Genomic DNA, 25,481 nt, shown 5'->3' on the forward strand with positions numbered 1-25,481 from the left:
AGAGGAGCAGCTGGGAGGCGGGAGCGGGGTGGAGAGCCGGGCTGGGAGGCACAACAACAAACCACAAAATGGCAGCAAGCCAAAAGCGAAACAGGACGAGATTGGGGCTCGACGAGATTGGGGCTCGACCTTAATTACCATCAACCTGGTCGATCATGGCTACAGCGGGGTCTAACTTTACCCCAAGATTTATAACTCTTGCAGAAAAAGCTGGTTTTGGGCACAGGGAGATTTATTTATTCATTCAACTTGTAGAGCGCACTATCACCTTACAGGCATCCTGGCGCTAAGTAGCTCAAAGGTGGGGGTGAGTCAGAACAAGGTCTTGGGGAACAGCCAGGTTTTTACACTTTTTCTGAAGGGAAGGAGCTCCCTAATTTGCCTGATCTCCCACCGGAGTCTATCCCACAATTTAGCCGCTGCCACCCCAAAGGATCTACCCCCTGACCTAACCTTCCTAAATTTAGGAACCTTCACCAATCTCGCCGATGAGGAGTGAAGCATTCTTGTAGGGGTGTACCAATCCAATTTTTTCGCATAAGCACAGGCCCAATCCCATGAAGGGCTTTAAAAACAAGGCAGAGAGATTTAAACTGCACTCTCTGTCTCAAAGGGAGCCAATGAAGTTCTGCAAAAGCAGCAGCTGCAGAGGATCTTATAGGCCACCCTAAGACTAATTTGGCGGTTACTGACTGGATCCTTTGTAGTCTATCCAGCAGGAAGTTTGGAGAGTCAAGCAAAAGAGTGTTACAGTAGTCAAGCCTACTGAGAATCGTACACCTTGCTACTTGGACACGTGCCAGAGCAGGTAATAACAGATTTTTTTTTTCGAAGGGACCTAATGATCGCGAAACAAGAGGCTGTTTTAGTAACCTGAGTTTCCAGAGTAAGCTTATTTTCAAATATAATCCCCAGATTACAGACAGTTTTTGCCGGCCGAACTGTGGACGAAGTTCCAGGAGGCCAGAAATTGCAGGGAAGGAGATGAGGGATCCTGTTTGCGGCACAAAAGATCACCTCTGTCTTTCCTGCATTGAATTGTAAAGAATTATCCTGCAGACAGCGGGCTGTGTCCCGCAGACAGTTGTGAAACACCGCCACTGATGTCGAATCCTCTCGCTCAAAGGAAAGGATCAGCTGTGTGTCATCAGCATAATTTATGATGTCGATATTGTATGTCTTGATGACCGCAATCTAAGGTTTTAAGTAAACATTAAATAAAATAGGGCTGATTGCAGATCCCTGGGGTACACCATGGAACACGTTGGAGAAGGCGGATTTTAAGGAGGGACACCGCCTGCTGTCTATCCTGCAAAAAAGATAGAAACCATTGTAAGGCTCAGCCTTTCACCTCGGCCTCACTCCATCTTCTCAGCAGGATTTTATGATTGACCCTATCAAAGGCGGCAGACAGGTCAAGCAGTATTAATGCTGCTGCCTGTCCCCTGTCTGCCCGCCTCTGAAGCTCATCCATGACGGTCACCAGAGCCGTCTCGGTCCCATGAGCCGACGGAAATCCAAACTGAACCTCCTCCAGCAGATTGTTCAAGGTGTGTACAAAGAATGATACTAACAGATTGACCAAAAGGTTGATCCTAGACGGTGGTGGCCCGGAAGAACAGTCTGTTTTGTCACCTAACCGTGTGGCTGTCGACATTACAGTTCCTTCTATCTTTATCATGATCTCTCTGTTATCTGCATAAATAAAGCCTACAGCATGGATGAGATTATGTATAAATAAAATAATAGGGGTGCTAAAATACCAAACCAAAAGATGGAATAATCTCACGAAATGCTCCAGTAAGCGGATAGTCTACTATTTCTAAATGAGAATTTAAATTGCTTAAGAGCACTAAGGGGGCTGTGTCTGATGCACCTTAAAAGCGAACAGATGAGAAGAGGTTGTGGCCTTTTGTGCCCCTTATGAGACGGACGGTAAGCAAACCCATGACTCTTTAATTTTTACTTTGATGGCTCCTCGTGCTATGGTATAATTGTAATATAACATTATACAGTTTACATTGTTTTTAATAAGAAGGGTCAGTCCACTACCCTTTTGCCTGAATGATGCAGGTTATGTAGAGTGCAACTTTCATAGGAAAATAAGTTTCCAAGTGTCTTACTTTCATATCTTCTGGTTTAGATCTCGGCCTTCTGTGCTCATTTTAGCTGGATAGTTCATTTCGGGAAAGTCTTGGACTAAATCGGGGGCGGGGAAGGGGGGGACTGATGGGTGTCTTTCTGTCTGACCCAAAACTGTAATCCGTGTGGGAGGCCACATCCTTTTTCTTCCAGAGCCGCCTTTCACTTGTCTGAATAATCATGGAATCCGGAGGTTGGGCCTTTGCACTGCAAAGCATGATCAAGAGACTCCCAAGTGGACTTGGATATACTTATTTCAGCACCCACAATTTCAGACGTGGGATCAGCTCACATTTATAGTACTGTGGGTGGAAGCTAGTGTGTAGCAAGAATGGACAAGATGGGGAGGTGGCATACAATGTAGACCAAACATATGCAAATATTCACATAGGTAGGGTTCTCAGAAGGGCACCCAGCTGCAAATCTAAGTTTAGTTACTTGAGCATTCTTCCTCCTGCTTCTGTTGAGGTACTGCACGACTTCTTTGTGCTCAGCATCAATGTCTTGGGATTTCCACTGAGGTAATGTCACACCTTTTTCTGCTCCTAGAATGCACTTTGGGACTGGTGGGTACATAACACTACACAGATGCAAATTTCCAGAGCTTGATATAGCAGGAAACCTTGTATGTTCTTCTTGGAAAGGAACTAGAGACAAAAGAAATGGGAGAGGTAGGAAGGATATTTGTGATGATCAAAGCATGACCTTAATCACAAGCACACCAAAGGAACATTCTGTAGTGCTAGTTCCAAAGGCTATGATCATTAGTGAAGATCTAGTGCACATAATATTTTCAATCATCTAGGTTCACAAAAACAACCCGCATTGGCATAGACCATAGCTCTCGCCTTTGAGGCCTTGTAAGTGTTTTGCCAGAGGTATCTGCGTGGCCCATGTCTTTATGCTAGGTTGCATAGCTGCATGGGTTGTGTGCAGCATGTTGAAAATGTATAATCATAAATTATAAGCATTTTAATTACTTTATATATAACAAATACAAAATCATTTTTTTTAACTTTGAACAAATTTCCAGTAAAAGTGAACATTTACAGCAAGCCCCGCCCCGCTCCTCTAACACAAGCAAACACAGAGAAAAACGATAGCAGACCAATGCAGTTAAGAGCTGATTAAAAAGAACAGGCTTTTTATGTCTGACTCAAGCAGGTTGGAAAATGTCAGAAGTGGGTTCAGCGGGTCCCCTGAATAAATTAATGAATACATTTATGGATGAATGGACCAATGTATCATTGACAAGGGAAGAGCATTTAAAAAAAAAATCTTAATACTATATGCTAACATAATAAATCCCTCCTGAGTCACCACTCTCACTTCGCTGTATTTAAAGCCTGTTACTCGTTTAGCCTGTGATCTCCCAGTGCCTAAAGTAAATAAAAAAAAACAGCAGAGGCAGCAGACATCAGCCCGACCCTCAAAGTGTTCAACATATAATGAACCTTTTACCTGATGCAACTTAATTAGTGGCCATTCAAACCGATAATATGCTCAAAATGTGCTCAAAATAGATCAATCTAAAAATGAGCTCTTCTGCTCTTGTTCATTCAACAGAACATGCTCCTTTGCCGACCATATCTTATGGTATCTTTTTCCGACTGGGGTTTTCTCTGCGGTTGCGCTAAGGTCAGAATTAGTCTTGTTATGTTTTTAATCTGCATTACACCGGTCTCTCCATATCACTAAATGGGCTCATATATACTCTTTTAAGATGTTAACGAAATAATAATTTCCACAGGTTGTAAATACTCTGTGCTTTACTAAAAACAAACATGCACCAATTGTTTTAACTTGATTATCACACCACCAGAATATCTATATAAGTCACTAAATGATGATGACGATAAGACGAGAAAAAATGTTAAGAACAGTAGTGATGTATTACAACAACATTACCCCTTTTTTCTAACAGCCTTGAAAAAGTTGGGGGTTACATTCCCCAAAAACGACGAAACACGTGTCGGCTGTGACGTCTCCTGAAATAAACAACAACCAACCCTGAATAAAAGGAATGAGAATTTATTTTGTGTGAACTGTATGGTGGAAACACATGTATATAGTTGTAACATAATATACTAAACGTGTGCTAAGGAGTCTCAAGCATCTTGTGGCAATTGCCTAACTAGAAGAGAAAAAGTGGTTCTCTTCTCCTTGTAGCACCGTTGAAATATTGTAATTGATTACCTGTATTGAGGACAGGTGTACATCCCTCAGTGGCGCCAAAACCTAGTAAAATTACCACTATTCTAGTAGCTAAACATGTGCAGCACCTTGCACCAGCGAGGAGAGAGCTGAATGAAAAAAGCACTGAAACTAAAACATATGGCCAATATAATGAATGGATCCATGTAGCAGGGGCGGTTTGCAAGGTGAAACAAAACCACCAAAAGTCAGAACAAATGTATACTATTCACCAATGAAAATTAAGGAATTTGTAAAGGCAGACGAAAGAACCAATAGAAAGTATTGGGCATGTTCTAAGCCCATAGAAGTGAATACCTCATGTCTCGGAGACTGCGCATGCGCGCTGCCTAGGTTCGACCTAAAAAACACTGTTGGACAGTTTTCTCGAAGGTCACTGGACTGAAGTTCCATAGGGGCGGGGATTGCATTTCATCTTTGTATATGCTTTTGCACTTAAAAAACAAACCTTGCTGCCACCCTCGGGCTGTGGACAGAGGGGACTAGGGTAGCTACTGCCTCAAGGCTTCAGGATGGAAAAACCATGTTGGAAAATTACGAGTTTTAAAACTCACTGAAGTTGTCCCGAATAAGCAACAGATATACTGTTTAGGGGTACTTTGAAATTAGGGGGCACTACAGACTCTGCAAAAAAGTGATAAGTACAGAGAAGCCACCAAGGCAGAGGTAACCCTTTGGACTTTAATTCCTCCAAATAATTTGCTCAGTTTTGCTGTGACTATTCTTGTATGCCAACATTACCCTACCAAACATTTATTGGAAAACATGTTGGCAATTTTTAAAAATCAGAAGTTAACTGAATGTTTCTTGTGGAATAGTTTTGAGACTTTAAATTGTTCACCAAAGAAGTGAACAACCCCAGTTTATGATCCACAAAGTATGTTCGGAATGTTATGATATTAAAACGCAGAGATTTGTGCTACTTGTTTGTTGTGTTTTGTTAAAAGAAGTATTTGCAGACTGCACATGTGAGATTATTAATATTCGTTGTAGACAACTTTAAATCTCTCCATTTTAGCACATCTTATCTACTTAAATCATCACAAAATTCACAATTATGCGTCACCTTCTTGGGGATCGAAGATGTTTATTTATAGCTCTGTTCTTCGAAAACGTGTATTGAAGTCAGAGTTGTGCGAAAGCTGTATTTTTCCACTTAAAATGTTATTTTTCACAGATGTAATTTAGGACATCTTATGTGTTCCCATGATGCATTGTCTTAGATTTTTTTTAAATAATTGTTTTGGATGTTGTGATTCGCCGCCCCCTCTACCCCCCTCACCCTCTGAATAAAATAATTCAGCGTTTTTAGCAGGCAGCTGTGATTTGTGTCGTTTCCGAATGACCTAAATGTACATGTGTGGAAATATCCTTAATTGTGTCGTCGTTGCCTTCATCTGGTCAGCAGTTGACTTTGGGCTTTATTTGGTGTTTGGCGGATGGTGTATTCTGGCCCATATGGCGTATGTCCCGTCAGCCATGTGCGTTAGTGCCTATGGCACTTGTAATAGAGTAGGTGGGATGTTCGTCACATTCAGATGAAGTAGCCCATCCACCAAAGTCTAAATATGAAGGGGATAACACAGCACATGCTCATAAATATATATTTATCTGTTTGTTTGTGCTTGAAACAAGATTCAAAACCTTATGTGCCCATAAAGACTCTTTTGCTCATGTCAAAAATACTTTTTTTCAAATGCTGAGCCACTTTCAACTTTAGATGCCAGTTGCATAGTCCTCTCTTAAACCCTGTTCACGATCAGACCCTTGAAAATGATTGTATTATTCATACAGCAAACCGCGTTAAAATGAGGTAGGATCTCTTCAAAATCCAAAAATGTGTGTTTCTTTAACATGTGGAAGCTGTGACATGAATACCTCAAATTATAGCACTGTACATTTCTTTTTACACATGAAGCATTCGTGAACTAAGAGGCAAAACAATGGTCATGTAAACTCGCTAAGTGAACCAGCTCATTATAGAGCAGCATAATAGTATATTAAATCAAATACAATAGTTTTGTTTTGTTTGCTACTAATACTCTGAAGTCACATATTTGAAAGCGCGTTCATACACTATAATGCAGAAAAAGGAGTTTTGGTAAAAATAAAATATTTGCCTACGATCACACAATTTAAATCGGTAAGCCACAATTTATCCAGGCTTTCTGGTTTAATTTAGTACAAATCAGTCACGAAATGATTATCTATCTGTGTCTCTATTTTTTTATGTTAATGCTTTTCTTTGACTTCTTTGTGCAACATTTGTGTAGTGCGAACTCAACAGAAGATATTAGAGCGCATTACAGCACCAGTTGCATTACACAGGATCACATACATTTTTTTTAGGCACTGGAAGATTAATTGATGTCCCAGACTCGCTGTGATGCTGAGCCGACACCGAAAATCGAACACGCCACATCGTAGGTAGAGGGTGATTGGTAGGCAGAAGACACATGAAAGTTTTGCTCGTTATGAACTTGAGGTTCTAACAGGAATTCGAGCTGAACCAGATTTCAGGAAGGCAGTTATGAGGACGAGATATTTAGGGGGAACATTACAGAGGGATGTGGACAGGTGGTTGAGATTTGGATATGAAGTAGAGAGCAAAAAGGAAGAGGAGCCCACTCGAGAAAATGGACAAAGGAGATGGGAAAGGCAGAATGGAAAGACAGATGGGAGAGTACAGAGAAGCAAAAGATAACAGGGAATGCCAACAAAGAAACGGTTCAAACAGCAGGGAGGAACAAGTAATAGAGATATGGGGAAGGAAGAAGTATATTTGGAGGAGAGAACAAGGAAGAGGGATGATTTGAGTATAAAGAGAAGTGTGCATCTATGGAGAGGATGGGCTATGGAAGTGAGATTAAAAAGACGAAGTGAATATGCAAGAAATGGAGAGCAGAAAATAAAGGAGAGAAAATTGAAGTGAAAGAAGGAAGAAAGTCAAAGATGATACGTACAAACAAAAGGGAATAGGAAGACAAGGAGGTTGGAGCCAAAGAAAAATCCTGATGAGTGTGAGAGACCTGCATAGTTCAGATATAAATTTGATAGAAAATGAATGTAATGACAGAAGTTGTAACCTGCACACCTCATGACATCAAAACTCAATCCCCCTCCTACTCTTATAGATAATATGTAAAAAGTAATATTCTCCATTGACTCTTGAATTACTGTCTTGCTTTTCCGCTACAAGATATGTACATTCTTACCAACTCCAGGTGTTTATTCTTTTGACTGCTATTCTCTAAACTAGTTCTCTATAGAGGGCCCTAAAGCTCTGTGTTGAAGGATCACTTTATAAAGTATTATTAAATACATTAATATACCCAAGCTTTTGTGTTTGTTGCAGCCTCCTCATAAGATGTGATGTTTTTTCTTTCAGGTGTTGGATACAAAACACCTTAAAATCCACAAGGTTGCTGTTAATGGCCAAAATGTTACCTTCGCTCTTGGAGAGATTCACAGCTTCAAAGGAACACCTCTGAAAATCACTCTTCCATTTGAACTAACACGGTGTGTTTTTGTTATATTTTTATTAGTTATTTAGAAAGCAGGATTAAATTCATGAAGACTTGTTCAGATAATGCAACACATTTCTCATATGTTTGGAGTGTACTTTTTATTTAAATTGAAAACTATACTAATGTGACGATTATTCATTTCGTTTGGCAAATGCTCTTGATTCCCTTTGGTCCTTGTCGACTAGGGTAGGGGTTGAAGCTTTACATTTACACTTTAAGAATTTACTTGGGTATCCAGGCTTGCCATTGCTGTCTTCATAGTCTGCACTGGTCCTGTATTTAAGTTGTAATATTTCACTATGGTCATAGCTATAGAAATACTTTAATAAATGAAAAAGGAATTTGAGGAAAACATTTCTCTTCATGGATTCACAAACAAATCCTAGTTGTACTCCATGAAAATGTTAACCGTTAGGTTTTCCTGAGTATCTGTGTGCATAGTATTCCTCCGTACCACCATTAAATATATTTTTTTTCCAATGAACATTCCGTCCCTGGAAAGACTGCTTTTGACAGGAGCCAATTAGCTTTTGTTACACAGTGGGAGACCCTCACTCAGTTACTCCATGTCGTGCAAGTCATCAGAACAGGTAATGAAGGAACCTCCTGATCTGTGTTGGCTTGATATATCCCACTCACAGACACATCAAACTTAACACTTGTAGAAGTAAAACCGTTCTTAAATGTGATTGATTATAGGCGACTTTGACAGTATGTCTTACAAACATCTGCCACTGGAGCTGCACAATATGTGCCTGCCGTAGTGCACGCAATTAGTCTGCAGACTATTAACACTTTCAAAACACCCACAAAGTGAGACAAAATTCCATTTTGGGGCGCTTGCAAGACCAATCCGTTGAAGCGGTCTGTCCTCATGTGACACTCTAGGATAGGCTTAGGATTTTACCTGTGTGTGTTCCTATTGGCTTGGTATCACCCATAAAAGACTGCCAATTGTTGAGGCATATTTTGTGAGTATCTAGCTTACTACTCCTGGCATGCTCTCATAAGCTGTGTTACCAAAGTGCTAAAACTAATGCAGAAACATAGAGCGGCACCTACTCTTTAAGAGAAAACAAGCATTTGCAATGCAATAGGTCTCAGCATTTACGCGAGTTTAAGCTATTGGCATAAATGACAATGTCTTCTATTTATGTTATTAAAACAAAAATAAAAGGCACTGTTATTTGCAATGTCAATAGCTCAAACTCGCTTGAAAGTGAGACCTATTGCATTTCAAATGCGTGTTTTGTTTAGCCTTTCTGGAAAAGCAGCAGACACTCAAACCCGCAGCCCTCTTTCCACCCACCTTGCCTCGTATCCGGTCCCTTGCAGACGCTTACTACCTTCTAAGCTGAAGAAGGTACATCTGTGTGTGTGTAAAAACCTGCAGAACAGGTCATTCTGTGTGGTACTATACATTGTATTTCTATTAACTCACATTTTTGCAAAGGAGTTTGCCTTGTAATTGCATGGTACTGGAGGGGTGGGTTGTGCATTTTATACCTCGCAGCCCTGTACAACTCCTAATCGGAGCGACAGAGTTCGCGGATGGAAATGGATGCAAACATTGCTGTACTGAGTAAAGCACCCTTCACGTGAGCGCGAGCACAGGTAGAATTGACACATTCCTTTGCTGAGACATCCGCCAATGCTGGTTTCAGATAACAACGCTGCGTGCCTTCCCTTGCCCCCCTGACGGCGCTGCTGGTAAACAGGCAGGTCTAATACAGTTGACGGGTTGTGGAATCCCTTCAGGTGCATGCTGCAGGAATTAGGTTGGCAAAAGTTGAGAAACATACGATTGTGTCTGGAGGCTTGTTTTATAGTTTAGTTTTAAAAAACGCCGTACGTCTATGAAATAGATTTGTCTGTCGATTGTGTAACGCCATCCTCAGCGAAAAGCATTTTGGCATTACTCCGGTTTTAAATGTCTACTGACTAAACAAGCACGGAATGGAAACCAGTGGTGCGCGCGCACCACAGAGGGGCGAGGGAGTGCGGCTGCAAAGCGAACGCGCGCTAATTATAAACACATGTTTATAATTAAAACCATTTGCCGCTGCTGCGCGTAACAGACACCAATAGGCCATGGGCGGTTACATTTGTTGACAAAGGTGGGACATGCACTGGCCTTTGACCAATTGCGTGCTGTCTTTGGTAAAAAGACGCACTCAAAAGCCAATAACCTGTAACAATAACAAAAGCACATGCACCAGCGTGTGGTCAGTGTTCGGAAGCCCCTACATGAAGTCTCGCTGCGCAAGCAGTGCTGGGCACTGCAGCTAGGCGCAAGACTTGAAAAGCAGAAAGCCAAACCGAAAACAAGAACTCGATCTTTCTCAACACAGTAATGCAGTAGAAGTGGGAAAACAATCTGGATGGTGTATCAAAAAAGGATGCCTCTACAAACTACAGACACGTCTGCAGAAAAGGACTTGGGTGTTAGTGCTTCTGAATAGCGCAGCAGAAGAGGCAATAGCTCACCAGATTCTCAAGGAGCACCTGGTGGTAACTCCCAACTAAACAATACATGCAAGTTGAAACGCAGTATGGGCACGTAAACCCTCCATGTAGGGTTTATGATGTAGCAATACAAATTGTGGGTGATCTAATGCACAAAGATAAACAACATATTCCTAACTCGTTTATCAGATGCTTAGGACCTCATTCTTGCAGAGAATGACTAGCCTCCGGATTTTATAAGGAAAGCAGCTCTCAGTGAGGAGATGATGATGATAATACAAGCATTTTCCTCCTTAGTACTTGAGAAACTGGGGAAAATTAGCATTTGAATTTTGCATTTGGGTTTTGAAACTGACCTCTGTGTTGTATGGAAATCAGGCCGGATGGGACCAAGTATCTGTTCCACAGGAGATGCTCTTAAGGACTGAGCCATAGGTACAGGCTCAGTATCCTTTTGAGGACGGAAGCTAATTGCAATATAAAGGCTATTTTACATCAGTTAAAATATCTGGGTGTAATGGTGCCTTGTGGGTCTTTATGAATACTCATTAGCATGGCACTGTGCTACTGAGGAAAACGCTTTGCCCCCCAAGGCTTACAGCTGCAATGGGGGCAAGTGGTTCTCATGGACACCCCAGTTCCCCACTCCCCACCCCCTGCGGGTGGGTGAAGTGTCTCACTGAACCTGCCTGCAGGGGGAATTCTGTCCCTCTTTAAAGGGCGGGCTGGGATTCGCCCACGCTGCGGAAAAAAAGTCCAACTGCTTCAATTAGACAGCCTGTCACGAATGCGCTGTCCCTTGTTTGTGACAGCACACCTAATTAAAAGTGTGCCGCTTTTTTGCCCAGGGGTTGGTGCTCCATACTTTACTACAGCTCTAGTGGTTTCTTTTGTGACTCAGTGGAGACTTGATGGTAAAGCAGAATTGTTCTAGATGAAAAATGCTAAATATTTCATTATATACTAAAGCATTTCTTTTACTGGCAGAACTTCTGTTTTTTTTTCTTACCTTATATCAGACCTTAGGGACCGTAATGGGTTTCCCTTGGGCTCCTTTACAATATTTCACTTGGCCTATTAACAGTAAAATAGAATCCAAGCTTCTCAGCTGCTGAACACGATATTTTATTACAAGTTGTAGCTTATGGGCATATTTTTGTCACATTAAAGTGTGCCTGTCGATTTTTAGAAGTGAAGTTTGTATTTTGCTGTGATGGAAGTTACTTTCATTGTCTTGCCAAAAATGGCAAACGTTTATATTCCAGAGGTTTATAGTGTGTGTAATTAAATTGTAGAGACAAACTTTTGCGGTTTTTGCTAACACTGACCATCGACTTTTGGGTTGAAAACATATGCTGCTTTATTTTATTAAGTTTTGACAGTCCACTCCTAGATAGTCTTGTAACATGTGAAACAAGCATTTGCAATGCAATAGGTCTTGCATTTACGCGAGTTTGAGCTATTGACATTGTAAATGACAATGCCTTTTATTTTTACTTAAGTTTTTAAAACATAAATAAAATGCATAGTCATTTACAAAGTCAATAGCTTAAACTTGCGTAAATGCGAGACCTCTTGCATTCCCTTAGAGTGGGCGAGGCTCCAGGGGTGCACAGCTTAGACCAGGCTGACGTCCATGGGCGTAGGAACTGTGGGGGACGCAGGGAACATATCCCCCCCCAGATTTTGGAGTGGGGGGGACACAGGGGACAAGGGTGGGGGTCCGAGGGGTCAAACAAATTTCCCCTCTACCTCCTGAGAGGGAGATTGGCAGGTCATCAGCGCTGAGCCACACAAAGAGTTCAAAAGGGCAGTGGCAGGGGGGCGAGTGGCCTCTGACGTCACCTTATGCTGTGACTATCGGATAAATGGCCCTGCACTTGACCTGGCGCCTCTCCAGTTACCTGTCTGTGAGCCGCCAATGATCCGATAGTCACAGCAAAAGGTGATGTCAGAGGCCACTCGCCTCTGCCCTTTTGAAGTCTATGTGTGGCGCAGCACCCCTGAGGCTCCAGGAATGATTTAATTCTCACCTCCGCTGCCTGTAGCCAGTACTCTGGTTGATTTGCTGGCTGACCTGACCTCGTCGTCGGACTCCTCGCCCTGTGTCTGTTGCTGGCTTGAAGGAAAGGCTGCAGGCAGCAGCACGCTCTGACGCTCGGTAACTTGTAAGTAGGGGCAAGGGCTGTTACACTGCATTGCCTGGGGCGCCTGGTGACATTTGAAAGTGGTGGGGGTGTGGGGTTTACAAGTTGTGACTGAGTTGAGTCTGGAGTGCAGCCTGAGCCTCTGCTCAGCAGCCTCGCCCTCACCTCTGCTGCCAGTGCTGCTTTTTATTTTTTTTATTTATAGTGCGTGAAAGCCCTCTCCTCGTCGCTTTTTTGTTTACATTGTGCCCAGTATGTTCTGTCTTAATTCCGCACTTTGAATAACTCCTGATAACAAAGGGCCCTTTCACGCCGTGTTCCAGTAATTATTAGATTGGAATTGTGTAAATGTCACCGTGGACTAGTGTTTGCAGGCCTGTCTCTAAATTCGGCTATTCACGGGCATTGTGGCTCAATATTCTTGCTTAAATGTGATACTTTTCTAATTATCTGAATGAGGCTTACAAAGTAGATTTAGTTTTATGAGCGGGGACGTGAGAAATCTAACCTCATAAGGACTGGGAATTAATCAGAGGGCCGCTTACAAGGCTTTCAAGGGGTGAATGAAATATCTGCGAGGTAGGAAGATGGGTAAAGATTTTGGAGATTGTTGTGCGAAAATGGACATTCGTGTGTTTTTAACGCATAGGCTGGGGTTGCTAGCGCTATCTTCTGTTCTGTCATTCTTGGCACTGTCCATTTGTGAGCAGCGTCCCGCACCGTTGTTCTAGGCATGCAGTCAGCGCAGTGAGTGTATACATCACGGCCCCAGGTCACCTCACACAGCCGCAGCTCCGCACACACCTTTGGTTCTCTGGGCACACCAGGTGCAGGTCTCTTCTCGGGCCCGGCGCGGCGCAGCCCAGCCGCAGATTGGACACTTATATAATGCTCTGTGTTGACGTGCTGTAGTGTTCTTTAAGAACTCTGAGGAAGCCTTTTGGAAATTTTCAAGACTTTGTTCCTTAAACTACTGTGATAGTTAAGACTGTCAATGTTTTCAGTATAACTAGATTCGTACTGACACATCTGACATTAGGTCAAAAGGTTTTTTTTTTTTATATTCATTTAGGGGATGGTGCTAGACATTGCTTTATTACATTGTGTATTCAGATTTGTCAGTTTGTGAAATGATGTGATCACCTTATGCCTACACTGTAATTTTCATAGTGTATTTTCATTTAAAAGGCAGGGGCGGCTGGTGACATTTGTAAGTGGTGGGGGCGTAAATACTGCACTGTGACGCGCGCAGCGAGCAAGGCCCAACCACCTATGGGAGATTCGGGGGTTCTCCCACGAGAACATTTTGAAAAAAGAGTGGGCAAATGGTGCATTCTTAAGCACATTTGAGAAAGAGGTATCTTGGCCAATACATCTCTGGGAGTAGCCAGACAAGTTGAGGTAATATGAATTTTTATGGTCAATTGTGTCCCCTAACGTAGACCCCAACGGCTCCATGTACGTGCTTCAAGTACATGTATGTTCCCTCCACAACCAGCTATGAAGACGCAAATACATTTGCGTCCAACGTTAACATGTCCTCTTTCAGATCCATCATGAATGGGTCGGATATTCAGTTCCTAAGTATGCCTTGCCACCGTCTTTACATGGTGCACTTTCACGTTTTCCTGGCTCTGGTGAGTTAGGCCCTGATTCCTGCCATCGAGCCCTTTCTGCCTTCTGTCTCTGAAAGCTGCAGCTTGCCGCTTCCGTGACCCTTGCCTTACTCCCTGTGCGGCGAGCGGTGCCTGGCTCGACCTGCTTGTCTGCCAAGACTGTATTTTGCCTTCATGTTATCTGCTCCGCTCCTCAAATACATTCCTGTCTAGTGATTTAGGAAAACATCTTCCCAGCTGCAGAGCAAAGGGCCCGGCCTTTCTGTCTCCGTGTAAGAAAATTCATTACTCCCGTTACCATGGTAGGCCCATGGCCCCCTCGCATTATACGTAGACACATATGCACGCACTAGCAGTCAGTATAGAATAGCCTCTGCCCGAGAGACCTTCCCTTCAAGATAATACAGTTCCTCAAACACAAGATATCAGATATGATTTGGGATTAGGTTGTTCTGACACTCCAGACTTCTGTCTCCTCATGTAGGGCTAAATGTCAAGTCCCCTTCACCCTCCAGTTCCACGTCAATCATACGTCATGCTGCTGCGCGCCCATCTCTGCCATGTATTTCTGCTGACACTGCAGGATTCCTCTAAGGATCCACCTACCTGTGACACTCTCATGTGACGTTGTCTAGCACACACCCCCGTGTACGCCCTCATGTACGCCTTCTGTTACGTACATGTGTTCTTATCTCTTTTCTCTCAGCTGTTACGCCTTCTGTATCCATCACCATTAAATGCATTTACTATATATATTGTAACCTGTTAATAAAGTATTGTCTATCCCTTCCTGAACCTTCGTGGTGATGGAACACGATACCTGGTTCGAACCAATTCCATTTATTGGAATAAAACCCTTATAAACTCAGACGCCACGGACTCTGCCTTCAATTTGTGATTGAGTTATTCTTATTGAACTTTACCGCATAGAAATTCCGTATAGGTAATTTAAATTTACCACATAATTGGCGCCCGAATAGGGACCCCTCCCCCACCTTACGCGCCGGCGGTGCGTTGCAGGCCTGGTCCCCTGCCACAGCCGTGACGGACAATTACGCGTACCCGCAGGATTTCCTGTATCTCCCTCAGGCCAACGGAGGTGACTGAGGCTGCGATCGACACCCAGACGAGGCGGTGAGGAGTGCGGAGGATCCCGACCAGAGCCCAGCTGAGAGAGCAAGGTCCGAGGTGTTCAGAGGCCCACCAGTTCCGAAGTTCCGAAGTACCTACGTCATGAGTCGAGTCCAGTCCGGTCCAGTCTAGTGTCGAGTTTCCGAGGCCTTCCGTTCCGTGCTTCCCGGTGAGTACCGTTGCTGGGGACGCATCTAGACGGGTACATTAATTTGTGTCCGGTCAAGACGGGTTTGGGTACACAGACCCGGTCTGCACTGTTTAGCAGTGTATCTGTACTGTTTAGCAGTATATCCAGTATTCCGCTATCAAGTTATTGCTCGATTTCCGAAATGTTTTAATGTGTTTTAATGTCGTGGTATGAGTGATTGTTTGATTTTCATTACTGTGTTCATTGTATTAGTGGTGTCCGAATACGTGTAAGTATCAAGTACCAAGTATCACGGCTGAAAAATGCCGCTGTTTTCTAAACTGAAACAGATAGGAACTAGAAAAGGGATACTCGAGGAAGCTGTTCCCATCCCACCCAGGGACACTCCAGGGTATTTTATGTACCACAAGCACGGCTTAGACGCTGTATTATATCTCGACTTGTGGGTGGATTACACCAAGGTTTTAGCAGAGAATCAGAGATGGCCCGCTACGGGGACATGGGATGCCGATTGCATCATGAGAGTAGAGGAAGCGTTATGGAAAAAGAAAGCCAGACAGTCACAGAAAGATGCCATTGAACTATGGCGTAAAGAATCACACAGACGGACAGAGAAAGCATTCAGAAAAGCAGAGAGAAGTAAAGAGGATTCCGAAAAAGCCAAAGAAAAAGAACTACTAGAAGATGGAGAACGAGTTAGGATAGAACAACACGATAGACGTAGTAATGCCATTATGACAGGACTGTATCCAGTCCTGGCCGAAGGCCTGCCGAAGGCAACCCCGGAAGTACCGAAAGATCTCCCCCCTCCATTGGTTCCGACTAAATTACGTCACAAGACCGCAGCAGAGATTTTCCTTTCTTCTTATTTAGATGATGTAGCACCCGCATACACCAATGTTCCACCTGCACTTATACCACCCACTAATAACAGCCTTCCCCAACGACAGGCCACTCCTCCACCACTTCCTGCACCCCCCATCAACCCTATTAATCCGCTTAATCCTTTTGGGTCCAACACGGTCCCACCGACAGATCATGCTCAAGCCTCCGCTTCAGGAGGTGCATCAGGAGGTTATCAGACCCCGCCACAAGTACATCGATTAAATATTAGAGAACTAGCAATGCAACGTACTCCGAAACCGATTACCAGTGAAAAGGCGAAAGAACTTATCACATACTGTAGATATGACCCCATACCAGGCAAAGATGGTTGCATGTTATTAGCCTCAATACGTATAAGACGTGCTGCAGATTTTGTAGTTCTGTTTCCAGGAATGATAAGTAATCTAGACAGGATATATCATTTTGTTCAGACGGGGGAGGGTCAGGAATATATTCAGGAGGCCATGGCGCATCAGAAAGTAGACATTCAGAGCCTACTATTAAGATTCTTCATAAACTGTTTCATAAGAGAACGAGACCGGCCTGGTGTAAATGAAGAAGAGATGAAGGTACTGACTGCATGGAGTCAGAATATTTCAGACGGAAAACATGATAAACAGAAATGTATAGAGAGCATGTACAGAAAAATTCGTAAAGAAATAGTAGAATTTCATGACAAAGAGAAAGCTGAAAGGGAAGCAGAATCAGATGCAAATAAATCCTCAGAGGAGGATGAGCCAGAAGATAGAGGAACGATAGCATATGTAGGAAAGGGTAGATCCTTTAATAAAACGATACGTCCAGAAAGCAAGAGACTTTTTCATGCTGCTATGTCAAATCCAAAGACTCCCGAACATCTGTTTCAGGCTACCGATAAAATACTACAAGAACGAATGGGGTACCATGTACTCGATTCCATGGATGAGCAAGAATTAGCCAAGTCAGCAGTACAATGGGCTGACAATTCGGATAAATATAACGATGACGCATTAGCACAAACATTTTTGAATCTTTCCCCAGACGAACAGCGACTAGCTGGTATGTACATGATACAGCCTCTCCTCATTCTGTATAAGAGCCAACATTCTGATCCAGGTCCCTTACCTGATGTACTAATAGAACTACTCATGAACAAATGGAGAGGCCTAGGTACCGATTTAATTAAGGTAATTTTAGAACATCGACACAGATATGGTGCCTTTCTGAATCCACAGTTTGTTTCAGCTCCACCCCCAGAAAGAAAAATGTTTTACATAGACAGACAAAATCCCTTACGAGAAGTGCACCCAGTCAGGAATGATGATAATACCTTTAGACGTGTGTTTGTGTACACGCCCATAACTAAAATGGAATTATTGGAAATGAAGAAGCTAGTGCCCAGTCACGATAAAGACCCTGCAGGTTTCCACCGTGAAATAAAAGACATGTTACTCATGGGTGATTATACCTATCCCGACATCATGAAAATATTGAAAGTATTATTGCCTGCCGGTATTTACGAGAAACTCAAAGAAAAAGAATGGGAGGTGGGAGAGCAAAAGATCGATTGGGCAGCATTAGAGAACGAAGAAAATACTCGAACCCCAGGCCTAGGGCTTGGGGATAAAACTAAAGCATTACCAGGATTGTTAGTACAAGTATTGCCACGTTTATTAGCAACGAAAAAGGAGGACTGGGATGCAATCTCAGCCTGCAAACAGAAACCCGATGAAGACACTAGTGATTTTTATTCCCGATTTGAGAAATGTTTTATTATTAATAGTGGCCTGAAAGCAAGTAGCGAGTCATATCCACACCTTTTTGTATCAAAGTTAGTCGAAAATTCCCTGCCCCAAGTTAAGAATCGTGTACTGAAAGTCGAGAGCACCTGGCAAGCAAGCAAACACGCCTTCCCAAATGTTACAGTACCACCAGAACAGAATTAGAGAAGAACATGATCACGAACAGAGACGTATGAAAGATACGAAAATGAAGATGTTAGTAGCCCAGTCAGTTCCAGCTGACGGTCAGAAAAAGGGCATGACACAGCCCAATAATTCAGCAGCTCCTGTTAAAGGGACATGCAACTATTGTAAACAGCCAGGTCACTATATAAACGATTGTGCAGTCTTGAAACACAATATAGCTACAGGTAAAACTAAAGAAAGACCGCGTCAACCTAGACAGAACCAGGTCCAACAACCAGTACCACAGAATATCCAGCCTATGCAGACTACACAACAGACCGTAGCGGTATCACAGCCACAGCCCATTGCCGCAACACAACATGCAACACAACAAATGTACCAGTATGCACAAACGGATTACCCTGATTACCAGCGATACACATGAAACAGCCTAGAGAGGGAGGTTGGCTTGCCTCTTATTGAGGTTCCTGTAGATCAAGAGGGTCCTTACGTACATAGCCAAGTGTTAGGAAAAGATAGAAAATTTTTGATTGACACAGGGGCAAGCAGAACAACAATAAGTCACGACGAGGTTCCAGGGGCACCCCTCTCAGGCTCACCGAATGTTTCCCTTGGATTTTCAGGCAAACCTATTGTAAATGAAGTTTCGAAACCAGTACCTCTTTTAGTTGGTCCGTTGTCTCGCACTACGGATCTATTACTCACGAAATCATGTCCAGAAAATCTATTGGGTATCAAGACACTGAAAGCTCTAGGAGCTGTCATCTGTTGTTCTCCGGAAGGAGTAAGACTGTTTCTGCGTGACTTTAAGGGTCACTATGTGTTGAGAGATATTGATCCCAGACTACAGAATGTTCCTGCACATTTATGGGCACAAGGCCCCACTGATGTAGGTTGTGTGCACATTACTCCATACCGTGTCACACTCAAGCCAGGAGTAGTACTACCACGAATCCGACAATACAAGTTACCTCCAGATGCTGTAGTGGCTTTGCTGAAAATCATTGACGAGCTCATGGCACAAGGAGTGGTTGTAGAAACCGACTCGAATCTATGTAACTCCCCTATCATTCCAATTCTTAAACGTACTGACCCAAACGCACCCCCAGTTTATCGATTAGTGATTGATTTACGAGAACTGAATAAATGCATTGTACCACAATATCCCGTGGTCCCAGATATCTCGTCTCTATTGACTGCCATTGATTCCGAAGCAACGTTCTTTACTGTAATTGACCTGAAGAACGCCTTCTTTAGTGTCCCAATTGATCTAGAAAGCCAATATCTCTTCGGATTCTGTTTAAATGGTCGAAGCTTCAAATTTGCCCGCACACCTCAAGGATTCACAGAAAGCCCCAGCATCTATAGCCAAGCACTGAAAAGACAACTAGACAGCATACACATGCCTGATAACACTGCCCTGCTACAGTATGTCGATGATCTACTGATCACCGCCCGCAGCGAACCTGAATGTGAGCAAGCATCACTGACGGTTTTGCATTTCTTGGCTGACAAGGGACACAAGGTGTCCCCTTCGAAGTTGCAATTCTGTGTTCAGCAAGTGGTTTACCTTGGGCACTTGCTGTCCAAAGGGGGGAGACAGCTAACACCTGACCGTATCCAGTTAATTGTAAACATGTCACAACCCAAGACACAAAAGGAGGTACGAGCTTTTATAGGCCTCACTTCTTACTGTAGACAATGGATTCCTCAGTATGCATTTTTAGCCAAACCGCTCATACAGTTGACAACCCAGGAGACCGCGACATCGACTGTTCTCCCTTGGACTCAGGAACATACACAAGCTTTTGACGAATTAAAGAAAGCCTTATGTCAAGCACCTGTTTTAGCGACACCATGTTACAGTAAGCCTTTTACACTTTTTGTCACAGAACGAGAAGGTACTGCATTGTAATGGCTTACTCCTAGCTGCCAATGAGGGAGTGCTCAATAAACTGCAGGTGGTGCAGAACACCGCAGCACGGCTGGTGACCAACACCCCCCCCAGAACTCCGTCCCTTCCCCTCCTTAAGGCCCTTCATTGGCTTCCTATCCGGAAACGGATAGAATTTAAGATCAGCTGTGTGATACATAAATGTTTACACAATCTGGGACCACATTACTTGACAGACAAATTTGTTTTTCACCGTCCATCCCGTAGCCTCAGGTCCTCTAATCAACATCTGCTTCAGGTTCCTAGACATTATAAGACCAGACAGGGAGGCCGTGCCCTATCTATCATGGGTCCTCGTCTATGGAACAGCCTCCCCCTTTCCCTCAGAGAATGCCAGAGCCACACAGCTTTCAGGAAACGACTAAAGACTGTACTATTCTAGGAGGAGCCTTCCGTCCTGTTCACCTCACAGTACCGCGCGGAGATACACCTTCGGGTGTGATGCCGGCGCGTAACAAGCCCATAAATAAATAAATAAATTGTCAGTACTCACTCAGGATCAAGCAGGTTCATACAAACCGTGTGCTTATTTTTCTAGTACATTGGATCCAGTAGCCCAGGCCCTGCCTGCGTGCTTGAAATCTGTAGCAGCAACAGCTCTAGCAATCAGACAAAGTGATTCCATAGTGTTAGGACACCAATTGACAGTACAAGTTCCACATTCCGTGGAAGTTCTTTTAAACCGAACACAGACTCAGCACTTGACTATAGCACGACTGACAGGTTATGAATTGACATTGTTTCAGCCACACATAGAAATCAGACGTTGTAATACATTGAACCCAGCTACACTTCTGCCATTAAGTGAGACAGACCCTTTGGCGCATGATTGTATTGAAGTCATTACCATTACGACGAAACCTAGACAAGACTTGACAGACACTGCATTACCAGATGCAGACCTGACACTTTATGTGGATGGTTCATGTATGAGAACAAGCACAGGAGAGTTAGTGGCCGCCTTTGCAGTCTCGACAGAAACTGAAGTCATAGAAACAAACTGTATTGATACACTGTCAGCTCAAGCAGCAGAGCTCATCGCTCTGACTCAAGCCTGTATTCAAGCAAAGAACAAGAGAGTTAACATATACACAGATTCACGTTATGCATTCGGAGTCGTACACGACTTCGGTGTACTCTGGCGAGAGAGAGGTTTCTTGACCTCTCACGGGGCCAAAATTCAGCACGGTCCCCTCATTCAAGCTCTGTTAGACGCAATACATTTGCCTACAGCGATATCCATCAAGAAGTGCAAGGCACATACGAAAGTCATAGATGCAATTTCCCAGGGTAACGACCTGGCAGACCGGACAGCCAAGCATACAGTTCAGACTCACGCAACTAATCTGACAAAGACAATAGTCCAGACACCGACACATTGTATGACAGTTAAGGATCCCGCCCTAGATGTAATTGACATACAGACACATGCTACACCAGATGAAATCAAGAAATGGATTGAATTAGGAGGGATCCAGACAGAACAGGGATGGATGACGAAGGGAACATCTACATGGTTTCTCCCCGACTCTATGGTTCAAGTTATCATTAACACAGTACATAGTCCAGCACATTTAGGAGAAAAAGCCATGTTAGACAGTATTCAAAACATTTGGTTCAATAAACATTTACGAGCAGCAGCCAAACAGAAAGTGCGTACTTGCATGATTTGTTGTCAGTTCAACCCAGGTAAAAGCATTCCCGTAGAGCAAGGTGGATTTCATCCTCCCGATCACCCTTTTGAAGTCCTCCAGATGGATTATATCCAGATGGAACGTTGTCGAGGATTTAAATATGTCCTCGTAGTTGTATGTGCACTCTCCCGTTGGACAGAAGCATATCCAGTCCCAGATTACACTGCTCCGACCACTGCCAAGCAGCTGGTTCGTGAATTCTTCCCCAGGTATGGTTTGCCCCGTATCGCATACTCAGATAACGGTCAGCCATTCTCGTCCGAGCTTATGAAGCAGGTATCACTCCTGCTAGGCTATCAATGGAAATTCCACTGTGTCCGACATCCCGAGGCAGCAGGTCTCGTGGAACGTCATAATCAGACTCTGAAAATTCGTCTTGCCAAGATCTGTAGAGAGAAAGGCGTCGACTGGATAGTAGCTTTACCAGTTGCACTCTTTTACATGAGAATGATAGCGCACTCAAGAACCGGGCTATCCCCGTATGAGGTAGTCTTTGGTAGGCCACCGAATATGTGGGGGACGCCTCTGCCTCGTAAAATTACTGATGTTGACTGTAACATGCTGACAGATTACCTTGCTTCCTTGATGTCTGCACTACAATCATGTCGTTCACAGGTTGCTGCAGCTTTTCCCGACAACACCGAGGTGAAGCCACACGCGATTGTTCCGGGGGATTTAGTATTTGTGAGGAACTTCGACAGGAGAAGTCCGCTGGAGCCCCGTTGGAAGGCGCCGAAGCCGGTGCTATTGACTACAAGAACTGCGATTAAAGTGGAGGGTCGTAAGGGCTGGCTTCACTCGAGTCATGTTAAAAAATGCCATGGACTGCCGCCAGACTTAGACTCCCAGCCCTGCCCTCCTCCACAGACTGACTCAAAACTCCCCCTGGTTGAGAAAACTTCTTCTCAAGAGTATAAATTAAAGTTGAGGTCTAGCAAGTCAGACAGTTTATTGTTTAAGTCCTCCCCTAGGTGAATCGGTTAGACAAGTTTCTGACATGTATCCCCTAGACCCCAATAGAGAGAGAGAGATAGACAGAAACAGCTCAAGAAACGTGAATATTGTAAATCACTTCGTAGTCACTGTATTGTAACGCTATTGATTGTTTTTTCTGAGTCTTATGATTACTGCTGCAAGTGTACTGCTTCATGTATATTATCCTATTTTCAAGCGTGCACATTCTTCTCCAAATGACACTGTCGAGCACACTTTCAGTGAACTGCCCCCACATGAGTTGTCTTACCGACTTGCGCTGCGCAACAATACATTCATTAGTATGTTACATCATTCCCATCAGACCAGCAATGCTACCAATTGTTGGATATGCGGCCGGCTCCCTCCCTATCAGAAATACAAGGGAGTTCTGCCCCTTTTTCCGTACCCGTTCACGCACAATGGTTCCTGTGGTGCATGGTTTAGTTTAATGAACTCTTTAGATTCCCATTCCGCAGTTTACCAGGGTAATTGGGTATGGGGAAATCTGAACACCGTTCTGCATAAAGTATGTTTCCCTGACAAGGAGGGTCTTCCCAAAAGGACAGGGACTGATCTAGAAAACGAAGTATATAGATTAGGTAACTTTACACTTAACCTCATGATCCTGAATGTTGAGTCTGAAACCGAACCAGTCTTGCCCGCAATGTCAGTATTACCAGTCAAAGGTGCATTATGTGTCAGAAAGAATGGTTCAGTACACCTGGGTCATAGTAGATGTACTACTGTGATCGAATTCAGTGATAAAGGCAAGTCTACATTTAAAGCTTCACGTCATTCCTATTTCATTTGTGGTTATACCGCATATATACGTTTACCTCTAGATTGGGATGGTACTTGTTACATAGCATTCCTTCTGCCACCTGTTTTCCTAGCCCCTCCTGATTATCATAGGGATTCCCATCTAGTACATGTTAGATCCAAGAGAGATCTCCCGATTGTCGACTACACTGAAACGGCATGGGAGCAGTATACAGACTTCAATAAAGGTTTCTTTCCCTATTTAGGTGTTGTCCTTAATAGTAAACTGATACGTAAATTAACTAGAACCCTCGAAGCAGTAGTGAATGAAACTACTTCCGCCCTGGGCAACTTAACGGAGGAGCAGTCTGCTATGCGGATTGTTGTTCTTCAAAATCGTCTTGTCCTTGACGTCATCCTGGCCGATAGGGGCGGAGCCTGTAGAGTCATCGGATCGAGTTGCTGTGTTTTCATTCCAGAAAACGCGCCATCAGTATATAGAGCCATAGCCCGTCTCCACAAGATTGCAAGTCAGATACACCAGAATCCAGGCACCTGGACTTGGTCCGGTTGGTTCTGGAGTGTGTTGTTATCCTGGGGATGGAAGGTCCTATCCTTCCTCGTAATAGCCCTTCTCATAGTATTCAGTTGTTGCCTAGGTTTACAATGTGGGCCAGCAATTTGCGGCTTGTGCGCCACATCATGTATTCCCCATTCAAGTCCACGTTCGAATTCCCGCCAGCAAATGGAAGAGCAAATGATGTTATATGAACAAATTGATAGACTAATGAAGATCGATATATCATGAAGGGTCCGTAGGGGACAAGGAGGGAATGAGGTAATATGAATTTTTATGGTCAATTGTGTCCCCTAACGTAGACCCCAACGGCTCCATGTACGTGCTTCAAGTACATGTATGTTCCCTCCACAACCAGCTATGAAGACGCAAATACATTTGCGTCCAACGTTAACATGTCCTCTTTCAGATCCATCATGAATGGGTCGGATATTCAGTTCCTAAGTATGCCTTGCCACCGTCTTTCTGGTGAGTTAGGCCCTGATTCCTGCCATCGAGCCCTTTCTGCCTTCTGTCTCTGAAAGCTGCAGCTTGCCGCTTCCGTGACCCTTGCCTTACTCCCTGTGCGGCGAGCGGTGCCTGGCTCGACCTGCTTGTCTGCCAAGACTGTATTTTGCCTTCATGTTATCTGCTCCGCTCCTCAAATACATTCCTGCCTAGTGATTTAGGAAAACATCTTCCCAGCTGCAGAGCAAAGGGCCCGGCCTTTCTGTCTCCGTGTAAGAAAATTCATTACTCCCGTTACCATGGTAGGCCCATGGCCCCCTCGCATTACACGTAGACACATATGCACGCACTAGCAGTCAGTATAGAATAGCCTCTGCCCGAGAGACCTTCCCTTCAAGATAATACAGTTCCTCAAACACAAGATATCAGATATGATTTGGGATTAGGTTGTTCTGACACTCCAGACTTCTGTCTCCTCATGTAGGGCTAAATGTCAAGTCCCCTTCACCCTCCAGTTCCACGTCAATCATACGTCATGCTGCTGCGCGCGCATCTCTGCCATGTATTTCTGCTGACACTGCAGGATTCCTCTAAGGATCCACCTACCTGTGACACTCTCATGTGACGTTGTCTAGCACACACCCTCGTGTACGCCCTCATGTACGCCTTCTGTTACGTACATGTGTTCTTATCTCTTTTCTCTCAGCTGTTACGCCTTCTGTATCCATCACCATTAAATGCATTTACTATATATATTGTAACCTGTTAATAAAGTATTGTCTATCCCTTCCTGAACCTTCGTGGTGATGGAACACGATACCTGGTTCGAACCAATTCCATTTATTGGAATAGAACCCTTATAAACTCAGACGCCACGGACTCTGCCTCT

At 43.8% G+C, this 25,481-nt stretch overlaps 1 protein-coding gene across 2 annotated transcripts in view; it reads left to right on the plus strand.

The window, feature by feature from the left end:
• The window catches only part of LTA4H (leukotriene A4 hydrolase), a 260,821-nt gene that overhangs the window by 41,453 nt on the left and 193,887 nt on the right, over positions 1-25,481 (plus strand). For both annotated transcript variants that reach the window (XM_086952056.1, XM_086952055.1), the window contains exon 2: positions 7,745-7,875. In XM_086952056.1, coding sequence (XP_086808182.1) covers positions 7,745-7,875 — 131 coding nt within the window. The remainder of the gene's footprint in view (positions 1-7,744; positions 7,876-25,481) is intronic.

This window comes from Lissotriton vulgaris, unplaced genomic scaffold (genome assembly GCF_964263255.1).
Source record: "Lissotriton vulgaris unplaced genomic scaffold, aLisVul1.2 SCAFFOLD_1587, whole genome shotgun sequence".
Classification (NCBI taxonomy): domain Eukaryota; kingdom Metazoa; phylum Chordata; class Amphibia; order Caudata; family Salamandridae; genus Lissotriton; species Lissotriton vulgaris.